Source organism: Vigna radiata, chromosome 11 (assembly GCF_000741045.1).
Source record: "Vigna radiata var. radiata cultivar VC1973A chromosome 11, Vradiata_ver6, whole genome shotgun sequence".
NCBI lineage: Eukaryota > Viridiplantae > Streptophyta > Magnoliopsida > Fabales > Fabaceae > Vigna > Vigna radiata.
Genome location: NC_028361.1, coordinates 5,167,515 through 5,191,692, shown reverse-complemented (window position 1 = coordinate 5,191,692; position 24,178 = coordinate 5,167,515). Strand labels below are relative to the sequence as shown.

General features: G+C 33.0%; 3 protein-coding genes across 22 annotated transcripts; all 3 read left to right on the top strand.

Moving 5' to 3' along the window:
* The first annotated feature begins 2,293 nt into the window (after positions 1-2,293).
* LOC106777993 (pentatricopeptide repeat-containing protein At2g06000) lies at positions 2,294-8,178 on the top strand. Of its 19 annotated transcripts, none has more exons than XM_022787501.1 (5): positions 2,294-2,432; positions 2,895-3,088; positions 3,416-3,582; positions 4,989-5,036; positions 5,631-8,178. In XM_022787501.1, the coding sequence occupies exon 5, from the start codon at positions 6,399-6,401 to the stop codon at positions 7,995-7,997; it is 1,599 nt and encodes a 532-aa protein (XP_022643222.1). In that variant the 5' UTR covers positions 2,294-2,432; positions 2,895-3,088; positions 3,416-3,582; positions 4,989-5,036; positions 5,631-6,398; the 3' UTR covers positions 7,998-8,178. The 19 variants fall into 19 exon arrangements, 16 of the variants coding, with proteins under 16 accessions (XP_022643222.1, XP_022643230.1, XP_022643228.1 ...); XM_022787507.1 differs by lacking the exon at positions 2,294-2,432 and having other exon boundaries at positions 2,462-3,088; positions 5,631-6,896; positions 7,632-8,178; XR_002670085.1 differs by lacking the exon at positions 2,294-2,432 and having other exon boundaries at positions 2,464-3,088; positions 3,149-3,582; positions 6,054-6,455; positions 7,708-8,178.
* An 8,100-nt stretch (positions 8,179-16,278) lies between these two features.
* On the top strand, positions 16,279-17,654 carry LOC106777007 (E3 ubiquitin-protein ligase RNF185). 2 transcript variants are annotated; one of them, XM_014664503.2, is made up of 2 exons: positions 16,279-16,436; positions 16,734-17,654. In XM_014664503.2, the coding sequence occupies exon 2, from the start codon at positions 16,793-16,795 to the stop codon at positions 17,486-17,488; it is 696 nt and encodes a 231-aa protein (XP_014519989.1). In that variant the 5' UTR covers positions 16,279-16,436; positions 16,734-16,792; the 3' UTR covers positions 17,489-17,654. The 2 variants fall into 2 exon arrangements, with proteins under 2 accessions (XP_014519989.1, XP_014519988.1); XM_014664502.2 differs by having other exon boundaries at positions 16,293-16,453.
* A 4,072-nt stretch (positions 17,655-21,726) lies between these two features.
* LOC106776521 (probable galacturonosyltransferase-like 1) lies at positions 21,727-23,443 on the top strand. Its single transcript, XM_014664002.2, has one exon. It carries the CDS (start codon positions 21,794-21,796, stop codon positions 23,039-23,041), a length of 1,248 nt encoding a protein of 415 aa, XP_014519488.2. The 5' UTR covers positions 21,727-21,793; the 3' UTR covers positions 23,042-23,443.
* Positions 23,444-24,178: the final 735 nt, after the last annotated feature.

Sequence of the window (24,178 nt, the reverse complement as noted above, 5' to 3'; positions counted from 1 at the left end):
ATATATATATATATATATATATATATATATATATATATATATATATATATATATATATTTAATAACAAACATAAGAGTAATACTATTAGTTATTAATCATCTGTCAAAAAATATTAATACAATTATTAAAAATAATAAAAGTCAGAAAGATTAAAAATACAAAAAAATCATTATTGCCACAGTTGCAACTTGAAAACGTGGCCAAACAGCCAGATTTTTGGACCAACTGAAAAATGACAATTTATAAAGACATGGATATAAAGTCTTAACCAAAACCACCTCCATAGGCTCCTAATGCTCAGTAATTGTGATTGTGGTAAGACACCAGAGCAGGGTCACAAACCAAACACTTGGAAGGCACAAACTTATCCTCCAGCAGAAGAGTGGTTTGAAATGATAATTTTTGACTGAAAAGTTGGGAGGGAGAGTGAGGGTTTGGTTTTGTGGAGAAGTTTGGTAATGATGATTGAAGTGGGAACAATCTCTCTTTCACCCCTTCTGTATATATATAATTGACACCACTAGCACACTGAAATAGCCAAACTCAAGAGAGTGGAGCAAGGAATCTTAAAGACAAGGTTTCTTAAAAGGGACATCAATAGCTTTTTAAACACCCATTTTGGCATTCTGAAGAGGTATGCTACAGTTTTTACAGAAACCTAAGTTTCCAACCAAATCATAATTACAGTGTTGCAGTAATTAATGACATAACTCAAGAAACCCCAGATTCCATTTAACACAAGAAGACAAACTTATGAAAATAGAAAAGAAAAGACATAGCAGCACCTCACAAGAGATTGCAGCCGCAAATTTTAACTCTTTGGAGGAAGAAAAATTGTGGGGGTACAAATATTTATCTTTGATTTATTATTACATTGGTGACAACCTTATTTGGGTTTGTTTATGTTAATGTTAGAATTATGATGGCGGCCAGCGGGTAGGGCTGCCCGTAGCAGTCAAAGAGAGTTAGAGAGGGAGAGAGGCACATTCAAATTTTGGGGACCCTATTGAAACTTTATTGATGGACATGTCTTCACTTGAATTTCTGGGATTTCATCAATATCCCCTTCACCCGCACCCCCATCCCCCTCAATGCTCAGTATTAGACATTTGAAGGATGGACAAATGCAGATAACCTAATAGCAATATCCCCTCCAACATGGAAATAAATATCTAGTGCACGAGAAATACGGGTGACCCAATATCTCATTCCTCTGTTACTCTCATTCACACCTTCTACTAATCACACAAAATTTATAATAATAGATAGACTAAGAAGCAAACACATGAAGCTGTTATATATCTGAAACAACAAATCCACATACCTGAATATAAACTTCCTGAGGTACAATTTGTACTGTTCTTTACCAGGTACCTTTTCTGAGCAGCTTCCTCCTCCTCCACCAATTGCTTATGACACCTAAGTGCTTCAGCTTCCTTGTCAGTAAGCCACGCCTTCACCTTAGTGAACAAAAGATCATACTTCATCATGACAGAAAAAAAAAGAAAAGAACTAATTGCATTGGTTTATTTTGCAGCCCTAGATGCTGAAGAAAACTTAGTTTGAAACCAAATACAAAAGGCATGCTGCATGAAGAAGATACAACCAGACATGCCTCACACTTGGCTTTGAAATTTTAAAACTAGAAGGAGAAGAATGGGAAGAGAATCAGAATGAAGTTATGCTTTGCTAACATCCCGATAAAAAAGAAAGAAAAGGACGAAGGAAATGAGAAGAAAAAAAGCACCTTAAAAAATCTGTTTGAAAAAAGGGAAGAAAAGAAAACCTCAGCTGTATTTGGTGAGAAAGAAAACCAGCAGATGGATCTAAGCTCCTCTTCGCACAAGAAAAACAACAATTGGATATAGTTCCTCTTTGCACAAGAAAACCAGCAAACCAGCGGCAACAGTGAAAAAGAAAGTTAAGGTATGTGGATTTGGTGAGAAGAGAAAGGTAAGCTCAGCAGCATTCAGGATTTTAGAGGAAGTTAGGGTTTGAAAGGCAGAGACAGAGAGTATTCGAAAGTAAAAAAATCTAACAGGATAAAAGTGTAATTTCACCTCTCAAACGAGTAGCGGATATCCGCAGGTACGGATAAAATGATATCCGAACTCGATCCGTTAACAAACGGGTTTTAAAATATCCGCTATTTGCGAGTACTAAATACCTATGAATACTAAATACCCATAACAAATTTTACCTACAAGTATCCGTGGATACGAATTTTTCTGTCATCCCTATTCTATAAGATAATATAATGGATAGGATAGCCTATAATAAATAAATAAATAAATTAATTAATTAATTAATTAATAGACGAGCAAACAGAAGAAAGCACATAGAACACCTGGAAGCTTCCACGAGCAGGATTTACTTTTCTATCACAATTCTTGTGCCTTTCCCAGCCACTTGACTTTCCCTCGACCAGATTGTAAGTTCATCTTTTGATTGCTTATTTTATCGTCAATTCATATTTATAGTTTTCTATGTTCATATTCTGAGACAAGATCTGCGTCTCTTTTCTTTTTGAATCCTTTTTCATGTTTTTTTCTTTTTTTCGTTTTCTCGTTCGCTAATTTCCACATTCTATCTGTAGATTGTCTGTTGATTATTCTATTGATAAATTTTAAATATCAGTATAATTCGCTGATTTATAATTTAGTACGGCGTTATTGGTGATTAGGCTGGCCACAATTAACTTAAAAAACTAAAACTATAATTTATTCATACTTTTTTAAATTTAAACTAATTTTACTAAAATCTAATTATACTGATTAATAGTTCAGTGTAAAAATACTGAATTATTTTATTTTGAGTTAACTGTGGTTTCAGTCCTTTCTCATTCTGTTTTCTTATTTTCTTTCTCCATCACAATTTTCTTTGGACCTCTCAGTTACATCCCGTTCGTGAAAGGCTCGTTCGCCGCCGTTGAAGACTCGCTGTCGTCGAAAACTCGCCGTCATCGAAGGCTCGCCGCTGCCGAAGGCCGTACTCTTCCGTCGCCGAACTGTTGAAGGTTCTACCACTATCGTTGAAGGTTCTGAGAACACTTCTCGCTGGAAAGAGAAGCAAATCTGCAACCCAAAGGTACGAATGTTTTTTCCTTTCCCTTTCAAAAGAGATTGAAAAACCTTAGCATAATAGCAGTGGAAGAACGAAGGAGAAAAGGGGGAGCAAAACGACGCCGTTGAGCGGGAGCCGGAGGAGGACGCACCTTAGTTTCAGAAAGAGTCCGTGGAGTTGCCAGCGGGGGGAGTGGCCGAGGGCGGGAGGCCGTCGCCGAAGAGAGAGTAGTCGAGGAAGGACTGGACGCCGTGGACGGCTTTAATTTATGATACATTTTTTTCTAAAATTTTCTTTCAAAATAGTGGACTAGACAGTTACGAATGTGTTGTTTTCTTTGGGGATGGACAGGACAAACATTGGAGTGTTCACTAGCAAAGCCACAAGCAGATCAGAAGTCATCTGGGGCAGCTAATCAACAGAAGTCAGCTATCCTTCCCACTTATCCACCTCATCTTGGTTATGGTATGATTGGTGGTGCAATAGGTGCAGGATATGGTGCTACTGGCTTAGCGCAAGTAAGTTTCTCTTTGACGGGTTGGGTCTCAACTATTTAGTTTTGCAATATTTTGAAAAGATAATTGATGTTTGGAGGTTTGGCTAGGAATTTACCTCCCATAAACACTGACAAATGTGTTATCTCACCTTGAGAGGTTACAGGAGTGGATTGCACTCTACTAATTGTATAGTTATCAAGTTTGATTATTGATGTTTTCATCATTCCAACATAATTTCACTTGCAGTAAATGATCCCCAACAGTTAAGTTTCTTTTTAATTTAGTTGATGTACTCGTGATTCACAATATATATCACCAATACATATTAATACACATACCAACATGAGTATCGATAACATATATAATGATTGACATTAATCTGACTGTTGTGTGACTAATATAATTTAAACAATTGATGCATGGAAAATTGTAACTGCTGTACCCAGTTTAACTGTGTCCACTTTTTTCGCTCCCTACTTTTAGTCAATAGTTACATTCAACAAAATGAAATGCGGTCCTCCGTAATTTTAAGCAATACTGGTGATGCTGGTGTGTGTATGTCTCAATATGTATCCAGCCATTGTTGATGTTCTTAAATGTGCAGCCACTGATATATGGTCCTGTACCAACCCCTCCTGGCATGACAATGATGCCGATGCTTTTACCTGATGGAAGGATTGGATATGTATTGTGAATGTCGTCATGATTTATAATTGATGAATGCATCAAAGGTGCACTTGCTACTGCTAGTACCAGTATATCTAAGAATTCTGAATTGGTTGGTTTAAATAGCTCCGGACTGTCGAACAAATGAGTATNCCGAACCTACAACGGGGTATTGACGGCGATTCTCAAATATCGCAGAACAGAATGAGATACGATGAGATAGAATACAATAGAAACTTCAATCCATCATTCAAGTTTATATATGTTTAGTTCCCACTAGGTAATTGTCAGCAAACAATTTATCCTGTCTGACTTAGCTTTTCAAATTGGTTCTAATAATTCCTTTTACGTCTCTAACATTTGCCTGACAGAAAAACCTGTTTGTTTTAGGATTTTAGTAACTATTGAACTGATTTCTAATGGTCGGGTAAACTTACCAAGCATCAATCTATAACTTATTTTTGTTTGAAGAGTCAAGAAACAGGCTTTGATACCATTTAAGGAACCCTGCTGGTCCGAGCAATTAAGCTGGGACATAAGTTTGGTGTTTTATGATCAAAATTGAAATATAACTTATAAGTATTCTATGTCAGATAGTCATTAGATGACTTTAGAGGGTTTTTCCTTCTACGTGCCGTTGTGGTAATTGGATCACACACTCATTATAGTGTAGATATGTTTGTAGTGATGCATTGAGAAATCTTTATGAATTGCATTTTATTATATATCTAATGTTTTTCTCACTCGTGAACTAAATGCAGACAAGAAGACTGAAAGATCCCATATCACAAATATATTCTAAACTTGAGGTACCTTCTGTTGTTTTGAGGCCTTTTCTGTTGTTCCTGCTACCTTCAAACACACCACAGCACAAGTGTTGTTTTGTTTCTTTGCGAATTATTGTACTTTCTTATTTTGTTCTCTAATTAATATCTTGTCCTCGATTCTCCTGCGTAGCCTTCATAATTATTTTTTCATTGTGTGGTTCACATCCATTATTGATATATATATATATATATATATATATATATATATATATATATATATATATATATATATACCTCTTCATCTTCTTCATTGGTTCACCAAGTGAGTCTTCAATACTTATAGACTAACACCTTCGGTAACCTTGTCAGATGAATAAGCTATGATAAAAGTTTTCTTGATGGGAAAATGTATGCTTCATAGTTTGATGAAGAACAGTTTAACAGTGATCATAGTTTGATGAACAAAATTGAGGTTGCAACTATCTTTGAAATTATTGGAAATCTTAAAAAAGGTTACTTTCTCTTACTGCTTCTCTTCTGTCATTCGAAAAGATTATTGTCAAAGTAAAATCTCTATAATCATAAGAATACAAGAAAAGAAAATTTTACGTGATTAATTCATTTTTCTATTTACAGAGTTTTTGAAGACCAGGAAGAAAGTTAGTGTAGGAATCATATCACCATATAAGGCTCAAGTTTATGAAATCCAACAGAAAGTTAAGTAGTACATCTCGGTTTCTGATTTTCACTTCTCTGTTAGTGTTCGTTCTGTTGATGGTTTTCAAGGCGGTGAAGAGGATATTATAATATTATCTACTGTGAAATCTAAGGGAGTGGAAAAGTAGGTTTTCTTTGAACTATGAATTAACAAACAGTTTACTAAATTGTATTGCAGTGTAACTGAACTAAAAAATAGTTCAGTTCAGTTTTTTTGAACTATTTTTTAGTTCAGTTCAGTTTATTTGAACTATTTTATAGTTAATTATAATTGGTTTATAGTACAGTACTAATAATGCAATTTGTCCACTCCTATTGTGATGATGATGTGATGTAGCGAAGTGGGTTGGCTGTGCTGTTGAAAGCAGTGTATCCAGATTGGAGTTCAAGTGCCATCAAATCTGCACTCATGACAACAGCTTATACCCACGACAACAGAGTCTCCGCTTCGTGATGCAACGGGAGAAGAAGCCTTCTCCACAACCTGGGCTGGTTTATGATGCCTCCACACGGGACTACATTGCGTTTTTGTGCTCCCTCAATTACACCTCGACAATCTTGGACTCGGGGTTAAGCATTCCGACACCAATTGTTCAACAAAATTTAATGACCTCGGTACTTCTGATTTTCAACAACAGCTAGATTCTCCTTCATGCATTGAATATGTGCACATGACATACCAAGCCGATGACTTTCTCGCTTGTCACTGCTTTTCGAGCCTCCCATTATCGTACTCTTACTCAGGTAGGACTCTCTGAGAAAAGATTAATCGTAACAACAACTGATTCTTGGTTTGTCAAGATAGTTTCTACCCTCTTTCTATGCTCTACTTCTTTTGATGATGAAATTTTGGATTATTTCCATAAGCACCTAACTCCTTCTTATGTCTTAGAGATTATTAAAAGGCTTAACAATCCCAACTTAGGTTTCAAGTTCTATCAGTTCACTAGGGAAAAGTTGAGTATGTCTCATTCGTTTTGGACTTACAATATGCTTTTGAGGTCCCTTTGTCAAGCAAATCTCCACAGTTCAGCAAAATTGTTATATGATTCCATGAGGTCTGACGGGCAATTACCTGATTCTAGGCTTTTGGGATTTTTGGTTCCCTCTTTTGCACTGGCTGACAGGTTTGATGTTTCAAAGGAATTACTTGCTGAAGCTCTGTGCAATGGGAATCAAGTAAAGGTGATTGTTAATAACTTTTTGGACATATTGATAAAACACAATAAGTTAGATGATGCCATTTGTTTATTCAGAGAGCTTATGAGAACACATTCTTGTCTAGAAACCTTCACCTTCAACATTTTAATGCGGGGTTTATGCATAGCTGGAGAAGTTGACGAAGCTTTTAAGCTTCTCAGTGATATGAAAAGTTTTGGTTGTTTCCCCGATATAGTTACATATAACACTCTATTAAACGGCTTATGTAGAATAGATCAAGTTCATAGAGCATGCGGTTTACTGAAAGAAGTTTGTCTAAAATGTGAGTTTGCCCCTAATGTTGTTAGTTATACGACAGTGATATCAGGTTATTGCAGATTGAGTAACATGAAAGAGGCCTGCTCTCTTTTTGATGAAATGATTAGATCCGGAATAAAGCCTAATGTCTTTACCTTTACTGCTCTCATTGATGGCTTTGTTAAGGCAGGTGACATGGTTTCTGCACTAGGTATTCACAAGAAAATGTCTTTACATGGCTGTCCTCCAAATGTTGTTACTTTAACATCGTTAATTAATGGCTATTGCCGAATTGGATGGGTTAATCATGGCTTGGACTTGTTACATGAAATGAAAGCACGACATGTTTCTGCAAATTTGTATACTTTCTCGGTTCTTATTAGTGCTCTTTGTAAGAGCAATAGACTGCAAGAAGCACATAATCTTTTGAGATTATTGAAACAGAGTGACATTGTTCCACAGTCGTTTGTCTACAATCCTGTCATTGATGGATATTGCAAATCTGGGAACATTGATGAGGCTAATGCAATTGTGGCAGAGATGGAAGAGAAGTGCAAGCCTGATAAGTTGACATTTACCATTCTTATTATTGGGCATTGTATGAAAGGAAGAACACTTGAAGCAATTGGCATCTTCTACAAGATGCTGGAAGCTGGTTCTACTCCAGATGACATCACAATTAGAACTTTAAGTTCCTGTCTGTTGAAGGCTGGGATGCCTCGCGAGGCTTCCCACATTAATGAAACTATATTTGAGAAGCAGAGCACATTATTGAAAAAATCTTATAATGAAAGTATAAGTTCAGATAAGTCAATTCATGTTCATTAAGGTAAACCGAAGGTATGCTTTCCTCTTGTAAATGTTTTCTGTTAGTTTTTTTTTTTTTTTTCTTTTCTTTCTACTAGAGTTTAATTTGTGACATCAAGAGATATTCAAATTTTTGTAAGACAGCAAAAAAATATATTTCTTGCTTGAGTAAATAGAGAAGTAAAAGTTGCCTTTGTTCTGATATTGTAATCATTGAAAAGTCATTTTCTAATATCTCTGTAATTATTGAAATAAGGGGTGAATGTATTGAACTTAAATAGAAATTATTGAATATTACTTGAGTTTTGTTAAAAAAAAAATTATTGACCGAAATTTACTTAATTTCCTGTTGAATTCTAAAACAATGGTCAATAATGTACATGAATAAAAAAATGATAAGTAATTATGAGTATTTTTCTAATCGATTAATTGTTCTCATAACAGACCAATTATTTAACTATTATGTATCCTAATTTTATTCTTTTATTGTACTTCGTTTTTAAGTATTTTTAGTTTTTAATGGTACAATTTTAGTTGTTTTATTTTATTTATACAAAATAAAATAAATAAATTGTTTTTTAAAATATATAAAATTGTCGTTTAATTTTTGAAGATTTATATTTAAATTAAATTAGTAGATTTAAAATATTATCTTATACTTATTTTCACAAATATGAATTCTCTCTCTATATGTATATATATAATATTTTTTATTTAATTAGTAGCATGAACAATTGAATAAAATCAAAATGATATCTAAATTTTATTTTCTATTTTTTTGATTTTTCTTAATTGATAATTTTTTCAGTGTTTTTATAAAAAAATAAATAAATTTTTAAAATTAGGAATACAATTTAAATTTGATTTATTAAATATGATTAAATATATATTTTGGTTTTTGTTGCTTTCCGAAACTTTGTTTTATTTAGATTTCTGTTAGAAATTAACAAATTTAGTTCTTCATGATTAACACCATTAGTTTTATCTAACCTTTTAGAAACACATGTACTGTGTCTCAAAGTCCACAAGATAAATCAGTGTGGCAAATGGGGTGTCATGTTCTCAGTTCTGTAACGTAGGCAAAACATATATAATGTGTCCTCAAGTTGAAAAGACATGACATCTAGATAATTCGGTAGAAAGGTGCTGGTAAGGTGAATAGTAGTGTTAATTTATGGTTCAATATTATAGATTTAATCAGGTTGAGTTTAAAAAAAAATATTTTTTTTATATGGACTAATTTTTAATTTGAATTACTTAAAATCTAATTCATCTGAATTGACCTGTGGTGAGTTGGATTAATTCACCAATCCACTTAATTTAATTTAATTATTTATTATTTTGTGTTTTAATATTATTAGTTAACATTTTTTTATTAAATTGTAAATGAAAAATAAAGAAAATGATGTTTTAAGAAAGCAAAACATTATAAATTTATCCATTCAAGACTTTAATATTATAAATGGATAAGTTATACAAAAATGATCAATATTATAAACTTATTTATTTGTTTTTTAGTTTGCTTTTAGATTACATTTGAGTCGTATGTTATTTTTTTTTTATTTTGAATTGTCTTTGAAATTTAAAATAATTTTAGAAGAAATTTATTTAAATTTGAATTACAAAAATATTGTAATTTTTTTTGGATTTAAAATAAACTTTTAATTAAGTAAACTACTGAGTCAATTCGTTTAACTCATTAATCCGTGGTGGACTGGGCCGAGTGGCCCGTTTTGATAGTACCTAGAGAACTCAAATAGGTTGGTGAGAAGATTGGATAACCCGGTAAGGTGCATTAAGAAGTCAAACAATTTGGTGGGAAGTCTGATAACTTGATAAGGTGTATTGAGAACCCAAATAGCTTGGTGGATAGTAAGAACTCAAACAACTTGGTTGAAAGTCCAGATAATTTGGTAAGGTGTATTGAGAACTCAAATAGCTTAGCAAACAGTGTAGATAGCTCAGATAATAACTTACCAAGTTCTTTAGATTTCCTATCAAACTATCTAAGTTTTTCATACACCTTACCAGATTATCCTAATGACTTATCGAGCTATATGTATATCTTGCTGACTTAGGAAAACAATACATGTGTCTTGTCGATCTTACTAGACTGGAGATGTGACACAACTTTTGCCACAAGCTATCTTATCAACTTTATCGGATTGAGAGCGTGACACATCGTTTACCACCAAACAACTTTGTCTACATAAGGTAGATTACGTGTTTTAAACGAGTTTGAAATATGATAAAAAGAAAAAAAAAAACTAATAACATTAAATATGAATGACTAAATTTTGTGACTTTATAAATGAATGACTAAATTTTATGACTTTATAAATGAATGACTAAATTTTATGACTTTATAAATGAATGACTAAATTTTGTGACTTTATAAAAGAAGTGAAACAAAAATATAACCAAATTTAGAAAAGAGAAAAATATCAAATTCGCATGACACTTAAAAACAAAAACATATTTAATTTTTTTAAATTTTAAATAGTACGAAGTATTTATAACATGCAAATATTAAATTTATTTTCAGTACAATAAAAATATTTTAATTTACTTTTTTGTGAATATTTTGTAGCATAATTTTTTTTGAATAATTAGCAAAGTTTTACTGTCTTTAAGAAATTATTCAAGATTTTATTTTATAAAGGTAAGTTTTAGATAATATTATATATATGTTTATGAAAAGTAAAATTAAATAGTATATTATACATCTTTTGGATTTTTTTATAGTGGAACATATTTTGTCAAATAATTGAATTTGTAGAGAAAGTTAATAAATTCATTTTATCTTTATTAAGTAGTGAGAAAAAAAAACTTATTTAATTCATACACACTTTGAAAATGCAATGAAGATTACTAAATTCAAGCTGAATGATATACATCGTAATTATTAAATGGAATTAAATGCTTACCACATAACTCATTATAGTTGAAAGCATGTACCTATTATATTGATTATGCAACATGTTTTTCTAATGAAACAATTTGCAATTTAATGATTTAAACAAAAAATATTATTTCGGGCTTTATCACAATAAAAGATAACATTCCTGACAAGATATTTATTTCAGAATGAATTTAATTTCTTATGATTCAAAGACATTTCAATTTATTTCAGAAAGATAATTATTTCGGGTTTTTTTGTTCTATTTTAGTGACTAACTTTTAATTTATTTGTTTTTATTATTTTATTTCTCATCTTGCTTAAAAAAAAAATACTATCATTTATCAATTAAAAATTAATACATTACTACCAACAAAATATTAATGGAAGATAAATTTATAAATGTAATACATTAGTAAAAGCTAACGACATTAATATATTTTTATCATGTCACATTTTCATCTCATAAAAAAAAGAGATGAAATAAAACGATAATTTTAATGTATTTACGAGGATACTTAAATTAGTGTATAATAATTAATATATTATTGTATCATTTTTATAAAAAATAAATTTGGTTCATTTAATTTTGGACCGTTGCACCTCCAAATAAGCCCAGCACTGTTTGTTTGTAACACAGTCTTTGTTTAATGCTTTAATCTTAAATAAATAAATTGTATTATTATTATTATTTAATTTCTAAAAGAAAACCTTATCTCCAACCTTAGGAAAATAACATCTTAGAAGCAGTTAGGATGATGATTTATGAGTTATTTTGTCACAATGAATCGTAACAAATAATATTTAAATCTTTAAAAAGAAAAGAAAGATATTTACAAATCTATTTAAAAGTAGTCAACTCACTATTTTCACTTGATTCGTTTTCGTTTAAAGGTGTATTTGAATTATTTAAAATGAATTCAATTACTAATGACGTTATATTTTAGTTTTGTCACTCTAATAAGTTATTTTTGTACAAGTCTAATATGAATATAGTAAGATAATAGGTGTTACAATATTTAACTGATTATTATTATTATTATTTTATTTATCCTTCATCAAGCTAGCTACTAATATATTATAATATCACCAAATAATGTAATATTTTATATTCCTAAATAATTGTATTAATTTACTTTATAACTTTTTTCTTCTTAAAAGAATAATAATTATATTCGATTTAGTCGGGCTATCAAGCAAGAGTTTTAAAGAAGTATTAAATAATAATAATTTTTATAAAATAAATATTAATTTAGTTTTTATTTTCACCCATTTGGGTATTTGGTGCGAAACACCCATTTGGATCCTACAATGTTGGTGTTGGATGGGCGTGGGACAAGATCTTAAGTATTGCTGGAGTGTAGGGCTAAGAGCTCTTTATGCATAGCATCCAATCAATTAGGATGTTTGGCAGCGGATTTGAATTCTTTGGGTGTAGACAGCAAAATGGCGAAGCCTAAAAATACTTGATTCGGCGCGTGTGACCATAGGATGAGTAGACTGGACACTACGGTGTATTTGTGGTTGAGTATCAGGCATGGAAACAACAGTTGAAGGAGTATCTTCAGCATGAGATAGACCGCAAGGTGTGGTTGGTGAGTGTACAGTTTCCTTGGATAGTGTGCAGGAGCTGGAGCAGGAATTTCAGGTTTTGAGGCTGGTTCAGCAAATGAAGAAAAATCCAATCCGGAAATTGGAGATATAGTTCCTGTTTTTTAACACGAAAAATAAAGTTCATCAAACTTGACATTTCTTGTTACGTATAACTGGGAGGTTGAAGGATCCAAACATTAAAATCCTTTATGGTTGTTGTTGTATCCAAGAAAAATACAAGGTGCACTACGAGGAGACAATTTGTTAGTGGCATAGTCACGGAGACAAGGATAAACCCCACAGCCAAAAGAATGAAAGTGGGCATAATTAGGAGGAGTATTATATAAGGTCTCAAATGGAGAAACATCATTTAGAAGAGTGGTCGGTAACCGATTTATGACATAAACAACACAACAAAAAGCATGTAGCCAATAATGAGCAGGGAGATGTGAATGAAAAAGCATTGCAAGGCCCGTTTCAATAATGTGACGATGTTTGCGTTCAGCTCTACCATTTTGGGCCGGTGTATGAGGGCAAGACATAAGATGAAGAATTCCAGCTTCAGCAAGGTCTTTACTTTGTTATTGTTGAATTCGGTGCCACCATCACTTTGAAAAGTTTTTATAATTGTATGAAACTGATTTTCAACAAATTTCTTGAACTGGACAAATACATCATAAAAATCAGATTTCAGGCGTATTGGATATAACCAAGTGAATCTGGAATAGTCATCAATGAAAATCACATAATATCGAAACCCAAATTTTGAACAAATGGGAGCAGGTCCCCATAAATCACAATGAATTAAATCCAGTGCATGCGATACGCGTTTCTCATTTAGGGAATAAGGTAGTCTTTTGTTTTTATCTAATTCACAAGAGCCACAAATGGAGTTGGTAAAATAGAAGATAAAGACAAAAGACCTCTTTTTCTTAAATGAGGAATAGTATCAAATTGAACATGACCCAAACGATAATGCCACAATTCAAATGATCCTCGTAGCTTATTGGAATTTAAAACAGAAACAAAGGCATTTTGACCATGCTCCAATACATATAAGTTGTGCTCACGTCTCCCTTTTGCTAGAATTTTGTTTGTACTCTTTGCTGAAGCAAAAAAGATGTTTCAGTAAAGATAGCATCCACAGGAAAGTCACGTGTAAGTTTGCTAATTGAAATGAGATTCTTTTGGAGTCTAGGCACAACAAGAATATCAAGAAGGTTTAAAGTATTTGTCAAACAATGAGATCCAATATGGGAAATGGGAAGAGCATTACCATTTCCAACAGTAACTGTATGATTACTAGAATAAGGCTCAATTGATTCTAAATCAGATGAGTTTGTTGTCATGTGTGCTGAAGCTCCAGTATCGAGGTACCAATCAGACTGATTTGAATTTGATAGGGTGCAAGAATTTGCAAATGATTCAGCAAGATTGGCAGATTGAGGTGGGCCACCTTCATAACGTTGATGGCAAGATGTGGCATAATGACCTTTCTTCGGCAGATTGGGCAATGGATAAGACGACGTCCTCTGCCGCGACCACCACGACCCGAGTATTGGTAACCACAGCGTGTTTTGCCATTTGAGAAAGAACGCGACCCAGATTGAAAATGTGTGTTGGATGATTGAGAGGAACGTTGAGTAGTGGTATTAAAAGCAGAGGGAGTAGATTCAACGGCATGTAAATACATTTCAAAACTCTGCAGCAGAAGATCACGAAAAACAGGCAGTGGTCGCATGGCTAATTGAGATGCACCAAAGCTAGTGAAAGTGAGACCTAAATCCCGTAAAAACCAGTGTAATTTATCTAAATCATCCAATGGTCTACCCATAAGGCTGAGTTGATCACATAAGCCTCAAAACGTTTTGGAAAACTCCCTAAGAGCCTTTTGTAAGGTGCAACAGTTGATCTTTGATCCCAAATTCTCTTTGCTTGGAGTCACCACCGTAGAGGGATTCAAGAGTAGTCCAGATCTGCTGTGCGGTGTCACAGTGCAGTAATTCAGCTAGAGTCTCTTTAGGGAGGCCTGAAGAAGATTTACAAATCTTTGATCTTGTTGTTTCTACGTGATAAAGGCCAGCTAGAGTCTCTTTAGGGAGGCCTGAAGAAGATTTACAAATCTTTGATCTTGTTGTTTCTACGTGATAAAGGCCAGCTAGAGTCTCTTTAGGGAGGCCTGAAGAAGATTTACAAATCTTTGATCTTGTTGTTTCTACGTGATAAAGGCCAGCTAGAGTCTCTTTAGGGAGGCCTGAAGAAGATTTACAAATCTTTGATCTTGTTGTTTCTACGTGATAAAGGCTGAATTAGGAACCGTCAAAGATCCATCAGCAGCAGGCAATTTCAATTTCATAGGAGGAGTTATGATTGAGTCATCAATATGACCATAAAGGGCCTGTCCTTCGAGAAGAGGAAGGAATTGACGACGTCAGAGAATGAAATTGGTTGAGGTGAGGTGTATGTTTAACATGTGCATCATAGTGTTAAAGGAAAAAGCACCATCAATATTAGTCATAGGGAAGAAAAGAAGAAAGGGTAAGGAATAATCGAAATTAGGCTGATAACAAATATGTTTTATTGATATTGAAAGAATGACCAACGTACAATATATAGATGTACATAATTAACTTACAATAATTATTTCCTATCAATTATGTACAATATATAAGACAAAATTATTTATGTAGACACTAAATAAGGAAACTATAATCAAACATAGTATTCCCTATCAATATTTGATAAATTATTAATTCATAAAGTTTGTTTACATTTATAACTGAATTAGGTATTACATCGGTGTTTTGTAAATTCGTTATTATCATTATTTTATCCATAAAAATACTTTTACTTTATATTAAAAGTAAATACACTCGGTTAATTGACTTATTAGCAACAGTTACATCCAAAAGCAAAGGTACTTCATCTTGTGCATATGTTGTTATCTTCTTATACTTCCAAATTTTTTTATCTTTCCATTTTGTCCTTCCCAGATGATTGTGAATTAGATTGTTAAATATGATGTTAAGCCCAGAATTTGGGGAGAACAGATCAGATTAAATAATTTGATTTATTTTCCTTAAATATAAAATTTAATATAAGATTTGATATTATGATACACATTCATTTGTTTAGATTATGTAATTTGATTTATTTTAATTTTAATATTATTTTAAATGTAATATAATTTAATATATTTAATAAAATTATTATAAAAATATAAGTCATATTAAAAATTACACTATCAATAACTAAAATAAAAGTTATAATAATAAAAATTAAAATAATATTTAAAATCATATTTAATGTACTTAAGTATAATAAATTGCATTAAAATATTAAATCAAATTAAATAATTTTTAAAATTTAAAGAAAAAATTTTCAGAATTTTAAAGTTTTGTTTTTTATTTAAATTTAATAAATATTTAATTTAATTTAATATTTTAATATAATTTATTTTATTTTGAATATATTTAATGAAATTGATTATTATTATTATTTTATTTATCATTGTTATTATTATTATTTTATTTTAGTTTTTTAAAATAACTATTATTATAATATAAATAATATTTTAATAATTATTAAAATACAAAATTATATTAGATAATATTTAAATTTTAAATTAAATTAAATTATTATTAAAATGTTGTAAAATGCTTTTAATAAGAAATAGATAAAATGAAAATTTTAAAAAAAGTTAGAGATATACGATAAGATGTCTTAAAAATGTTATTTTTGAAGGTGTATGTGGGAAGTGTGAGATGAAACACTGGATAGAATAATCTATATAATAGACTACAATTAATTAATTAATAAAGAGCAAATAGTAGAAAGCACTTAGAAAACCTAGAATCTTCCACAAGGTTTTCGGTAATAACCAAATTTGGGGGTTTGAGACGCAAGATTCACTTTTCTATCACAATTCTTGTGCCTTTCCAGCCATTTGTCTTTCCCTCGACCAAATTGTAAGTTCATCCAAATTGTAAGTTCATCGCTTATTTCATCGTCAATTCATGTTTATAATTTTCTATGTTCATATTCTGAGACCAGATCTGAATTTCTTTTCTTTTTTAATCCTTTTTCATTTTTTTTCGTTTTCTCATTCCGCTAATTCCCACGTTCAATCTCTAGATTTCTCCGTCGTTTCTTCTATTGATAAATTTTAGATCTTAGTACAATTAGCTGATTTTGTATTCTCTTACGGCCTTGTCGGTGACGATGGTATGATATAGCGTATGATGATTTTTTCGGTGACATTGTAGGGTTTGGTTGGCATTGTAATCGATTTTATCTGTGAAGATCTGAGTGAGGGATTAGGCAAATGACGAGTGGTTTTGGGGAATCAACGAGAGCGTCTGCTCCCAGCCCGTCATGCTCGGGTAACAGTTCAAACGATGCTGGTGATTTTGAGTGCAACATATGCTTCGATTTGGCGCAAGAACCCGTGATCACGCTCTGTGGTCACCTATTCTGTTGGCCATGCCTTTATAGGTGGCTCCATCATCATTCCCATTCTCAGGAGTGCCCTGTTTGCAAGGCCCTTGTGCAGGAGGAGAAATTGGTGCCTCTTTATGGAAGGGGCAAAACACAGACTGATCCCAGGACCAAATCATATCCTGGAATGGAGATCCCTCACCGTCCTTCGGGGCAGAGGCCACAAACTGCGCCGCCCCCACCTCCTCCCGAGACTAACCCTTTTGGGAGTTATGGGTTTGGACTCATGGGAGGGTTCATTCCCATGGCAACTGCCAGATTTGGGAACTTCACACTTTCCACCGCCTTTGCTGGGTTTATCCCATCACTGCTCAACATTCATTTCCATGGCTTTCAGGATGCCACTGTCTACGGGACAACTTCTGGTTATCCCTTTGGGTTTAATAGCTTTCACGGAGGGGGTGCACGGGGGTATCATCAGGCAACTGGGGGCCAAGTGCAACGGCAGGAAGACAATGTTTTGAAGAATCTGCTTATGTTGATTGGGTTTCTTGTCCTCCTTACTGTTATTTTTGTGTGGTAATGTCATTTGTGTCGAGGTTGCAATACTTCTTCAGGAGTTATGTGTAAATACTTTAGCCGATTGATAAGGGAATTCTATGTTTGGGAAGGCTGCTGCCTGTTTGAATCTTATGAACTGTATTATAAGCATCCGGTGAACTTGAATGCTACCTGTTTGCTGTTTATGACTTGCCTGCACTTTTACTGTCTTTTAGTAGATTCTTTCAAGTCATCCCATGTTCTTTGGTTGTTGGTTCACATAGCCGTGAAGTATTTTTAGAAGAAAAAATGAAATTAGTTTTTCTAGTGTTAAAGGATGTCTGGTTTCATGAAAAAGGAAACTGTTGGATGTTTTAAAGATTCTAGATGGCTGCAGGCTAAAAAAAAAAATACATGTTATTTGGACATGCTTTGGAGACATGCAGAACTCTTTTTTGTGATTTGGGCATTTAGTTAACTTGTTTGTAAATAATTCCATCAGACATCAAATAATCACCTTTTGCTATAACTAACTTAAGAGGTTTTGTGGTTTTTTGGGAATGTTTGGAGGAGAGAAAGAAACTAGGTAGGAAAATTGATTAAAGAGAAAGTGGAAAGGAAAGCATATTTTTCAAAACTAGAGGGCAGCGTTTTCTTTTCTCTTGCATTTTTATTTTCATTTCAAAATTTAAAATATCACCTTTTTATTCATTGAATCATAGGGCAAAGCTTTTGTTCTGAGAAGCCAAGACAGATAGTGATGGTGTGGAAGATAGGGTGAATATTGGTTTACAGATAATGGTTGAAGGTTTATTGAATATGAAAAAAATGTTAATAAGATGTTAGAGAGGCTAAAAGATGGGCTTAGTTTTGTGTAGTTCAAAGTCCCCAATCCCAATTAATTACTTGAGTTAAAGATGTAAAATCAATCCATCACCAATTACACTTTAAATTTAAGATGAAACCAATAAAACCATATAAGGGAAATCAAGCAACTGTGAAGGTGAAACTATAACGAAGACTGTTAAGAAAATCTTTACATTTCAATTTTCATTAGATCAGAAGTAGATAATTTTATTCACATGTTATGATTAATAATTACACTATTTATTCTGATGATTTTCTTCTTTGTTATTCTTATCATTTATCAGTATCAATCAAATTAATTTTCTGCACCAAACTATTATCCTCATTCGGCCATCTGATTGTGGGAAATTTTAGAGTATTTAATCTGATTCAATAGCTCACCTTTATAATCTTGCTATTGTTATGACTTATTCATTAATTTTTCTTATATTAATGTAAATAAAAAAGAATCTAACGATCTCTTCTAGCGAAATTTTTAATTATTATTTTTTGATTAAAAGCTCTTTAGGACTAAATTGAACACAAAAAAAAAGTATGGGGACCATTTCAAATTTTTTCAATCAAAACTGGGACCAAAAAGAGCTTTTAACCTTATTTTTTATATGCAAGATTCGCTCTTAAAGAAGTTTAAGCGAATTAAATCTAGGTTGGCCATATAAAAAAAATTATTCCTTGGATTAAGCGGTAATTTTAGCACAAACATGGATAAATAATCACGTATGTTTTTTGGTTGATATATCTGAAGTTTGTTGCCTTTATTTTATATATATATATATATATATATATATATTAGCAGCATACTTAATTACATAAACATTTTTAAAATTTTAATTAATTAATTAATGTTGGTATTAAATAAAGTAAGAAGATTGTTATCTTAATTTTTTAAACTACTCTATTATAATTTTGAAATATTTTAATAATATTATTATATATTTATATATTTTTAAAAATAATATCATGTAAACAAATTAATATTTTAGTTTTTTTAACGTTTAATTAAATTAGTAAATTACAAAGCTGAAATTTATCCAGAGCAGACGGGCTCTATTTATCCCTCATAAACAACATCATAATAAAGTTTTATAAATCAATATTTCATAATATACTCAACTTTTCTTTGACATAAATCTCCATAATATGTGAGGAAATTTACAGATCTTGAATTGTAAAAGGTAGTCCTTGGCGTGATTCACATTTAAAATAATTGAAGCTGAAGATGGATTTGGGCCAAGTTGGCAGCAGAAACAAACAAGAACAGAAAATGAAAATCAAGTTTTTTATTTTTTATTTTTATTTTTTTACCAAAAGTCAATCCTCATTTATTAAGAAGTGGGACCAATTTAATCTTTGTGCCACCAAACATAATGGTATTCGAGTAATATCATGCCTCTTCCCCAATGTTCCACATGGTCAATTTAAATGTCCATGCGTATCACACAAACTCTTTTTTAATTATTTTTTTTAAAATAAATTTTAGCATCCAAGTTTAAATTTAATATATTTTCATCAATCAGTAGTAGTTTCTTGTTAAGTAATGAGCACTTTTAGATTTACGTTCTTTTCAAATAAAAATAAAAATATGAAATGCGATATTTTTGTCAAATGGTACTATTACCGGTCATAAAGAAAAGTCTAATAAAATGTTCTTTATCATCATCAATAAATATTTTTATTTCTTAAAGAAAAGAAAATTAATCAGATGAGTTCGAATCGTGATGTATTACATTTCTGAAACTTCATTATAACCCACAATTATAGTGATGGATACTTGAATCTCTGCTCCCAAACACCATTTTACCTGAATTGGGAAACTCTACACACGTGTGTAGTGTACACGTATACACAAACCTTAACAATTTGTGCATTGGTTTTAAACCTGAATTTGAATTTATGCAAGTAAACGGAAATTCGGTGTTTATAAAACATGTCACGGTTTACAAGATCATTTAGGTCATCCCAAGTTTTTTAGGACAGAGGGCAGACATGTCAATTTTTCCAATCATTCATCTAATATGAGGTAAGATGAACTTGTCCAGCCGAAAAGGGTTAATTCGTGAGTTTTATTTAGTTACTAAAAGTTGACACATGTATAGAAGAATAATGTAGAACAAACCGAATTGGAAACTTGGTCAGGTTTAGTGCAACAAGTGTTGAGATAAAGACAACATACTAACATCATCATTCCACTACAATAAATAGAAGGTGAAGTTGATACAGATATCAAAATTTGTAGAAAAATAAAAAGATTTTTAATTTACTGCAACTTATACTTTTGCCTTTTGCATATTTTAATAATATGTGTTTTGTCTTCTTAAAAGTAAATAATCATGATGGTAATAAAAAACCCGCCTATTGTTATTTGTTTTGATTTATGAAGTTAAGTTTACAAGTCTTTTAAATAATGTGTATAATGTGTTATTTCTAAGATGAGTGTTTCCATGTCTCTTTTCCTTTGAAATTAAACAAGACCAGAACATCTTCTTTTTCACTCTTTTTTTTGTATTTTACATGACATTTGATGTTCACGTGGCACAATGTGACTAGTCTGTGAAGCCATTTGCAACAGGCCCATTCAACAAAATGGTTCTGGCTAAGTTTTTAATCACAATCTTTATGATAGATCTGTGTACAAATAAGGATAAATACATTATTTAACTTCACCATTGACTTATAATTTTATATTCATGTTGTTTATTGCTTCGAAGTATTCATTAGTTTTAGTTTTATGTTTATGTTTTAATATTTCTTACAAATCATTAATTAACATATTGATATAAAATGCACCAGTATAACCAAATAGCCTTATATTTTATTAACACTAAGAATGTTTAGTAAGTTTACTAATAATTATGCAAGTATTTGAAATGAAAAATAGCATGTATTGAAATAGTTAATTATGTTTGCATCCTTCTCNATTGAAAAATTCCAAATAATAAATAAATAACATAACTCAGGTTTTTAAATATATTAAAGAAAGGGCAAGGTAAACATCACCATCTTAGAACTATTCCTATTTAATGTATGAACAAAATATATAAGTTTTCTCCTATAAGCGTGAAATTTATCGACATTATATTTATTTAAATTTATCTCAAGGTTCAAAAACAACTTTACAATATCTGAAGTGCATTGAGGCTTATGTACTATACATATATATATATTTGATTCTTGTTTTAGACTTGNCAGAAAAAGAAAATGAACTTTTTCCAATTCACATGTGTGCACACTGAATATTTCAATTTAAAGTATTTTTTAATTTCAGCTGCTTTTTAATGGAAAATAAACAAAAAAAATAAGAAAAAGTGATTTGGAATGAATATTTGATAAATAATAAGATGTTTGACCGAAGAAGGAATGGGTTGATNTAAATAGAAAAGTTATATTGAAGAGAAAGTAAAAATTTAGGGTAGAAGATGGAAAGTAAAATTAAGTGGGCGTAGAAATATAGTATGGGGAAGGAGAGTAACAGAGAAGATGAATGAGTATGCATAAAAGGAAGTTGAAATATGGGTTGAGAAGGAGGGAAGGGAAGAAAGGAATAGAGAGAGAAAATGGTAGTTGCAGTAGAAGAGTAGAAGAGGATATTCACAGAGAGTCTGTGATGGTTGTGGATAAAAGCGGATCAATCATGGGAGTTTCATTAAGAGAAATCATGGCTTCTACTCATCAACTCAATTCCTCTGCATTAATAGCTTTCTGTCTCATCCTTATCATCATTTCGACTAATGCCGCTGCCGTCACTGCACATCAACAACAACACTTCAAACAAGCACCCAAATTCTACAACTCCCCCACCTGTGCCACCACTGCCCTCCAACACACCCAAACCTGTTCCGACCAGGCAGTTCACGTCGCCATGACACTGGATATCACCTACCTCCGGGGCTCCATGGCGGCCATCCTCTCCGTCCTCCAGCACTCCTCCTGTCCAGAAAACGTCATCTTCCACTTCGTCACCGCCGCCTCCAGGGCCTCCTCCTCCGCCCTCCTTAACCGCACCCTCTCCAATTCCTTCCCTTATCTCAATTTCCAAATCTACCCCTTCAACGACCTCCAAGTTGCCGGCCTCATCTCCACCTCCATCCGCTCCGCTCTCGATTGCCCCCTCAACTACGCCCGCAACTACCTCGCTAACCTCCTCCCCTCCTGCGTCCGAAAAATCGTCTACCTCGACTCCGACCTCGTCCTCGTCGACGACATCGCCAAACTCGCTGCCACCCCACTCGGAGACTACAACAGCAACAACACCGTCCTCGCCGCTCCCGAATACTGCAACGCCAACTTCAGTGCCTACTTCACCCCCTCCTTCTGGTCCAACCCCTCTCTCTCCCTCACCTTCGCGAGCCGAAGGCCCTGCTACTTCAACACCGGCGTCATGGTGATTGATTTGCAACGCTGGCGGGCCGGCGACTACACCAGGAAGATCGAGGAGTGGATGGAGCTCCAGAAGAGAATGCGGATCTACGAGCTGGGCTCCCTTCCGCCGTTTCTACTCGTTTTCGCTGGCAACATAGGCGCGGTGGATCACAGGTGGAACCAGCATGGGCTTGGCGGGGATAACTTCCGCGGCCTCTGCAGAGACTTGCATCCAGGCCCGGTGAGCCTCCTGCATTGGAGTGGGAAGGGGAAACCCTGGGCCCGACTCGACGCCAACCGCCCTTGCCCCTTGGATGCCCTGTGGGCTCCCTACGATCTTCTCCAAACTCCTTTCGCTCTGGAAGCCTAGCCCGCCACAACCATTTTTATCATTATTAGCGGCAGTAGTAGCAGTACATTTTTATTTTTATTTTTATTATTTTTGCTTTGCGGGAATAGTTTTGATTTAGCGGTGGTGTCGTATATTGGTTGTTCCTGGGAGCTGGCGCTGGAGTCGCTCCTTCCTCGCCGTGTGTGGCCCAATGCCACGGCCGTGTTGATCTTACACTGTACATGTACAGCCAGGTACATATATACCCTCCACTTTTTTTGTTTTCAGCCACTCAAATACTACTGTTACCGTTACGTCTTGTAACTACTAACACTGAAATCATCACAAAATCCCAAGTTTTTATTTTATTTTAATCCGTTTTTACCCCTAAACGTCAGGTTGCAATTTTTGTTGTGAATGGAAATAATATTTGTGGCGTTATTACGTGTGTGAAATAATCATGAGACTCCTTAACCAACTTGAACAGTGGTTGCCTGTGTGAGAGGAAAATTGAAAAGGATGTTTTGTGTCGGTAAGGTCGGGTTGGATCTGAAAATGATCGTGCGTTGTATTTTGGATATTTTTCTTCTCCAACTGAATCATCGCTCTTTTCTCTTCTATTGTCTGCCCAAAGCCAAACATTGCTTTTCAAGGTTTTGACTACCTTCTATCTCCTTTTTGGTGGTGCAAATTTTTTAACACATACGTCCCAAATATGATACTAAATTGGAGTCATTTGCTGCTACAAATAAGTAATCACTCACTGTTTAGTCAATCATAAAGTTTCACGCACTTAGATTTAACAATTAATAAATAAAAACCACCCCCTCCCTTTCACCAAAAACAAAGAGAGTAAAAATAAACATTATTTTATTTTAATAATAAAATCCTACATTTCACGATTAAAATACAAACATTTTAAGCTTAAATATAATTATAACTTGAAAACAATAACACACTTATGTGAATAGTATTTAACAATATAAAAGGTGTGATTGCATATGCTAAACTCAATCGCATGCATGAATGTGTGCTGACAAAAAAGTTACGTGAATACTGAATTAGAACAAAACTAACTCCAAACACAGAACATGGTATAAAGAGAATCAATTAATTAGTCCTATAAACTTGTTTCTACCCACCGTGGTGGTTATGCATGCTCCTTTCAATTCAATA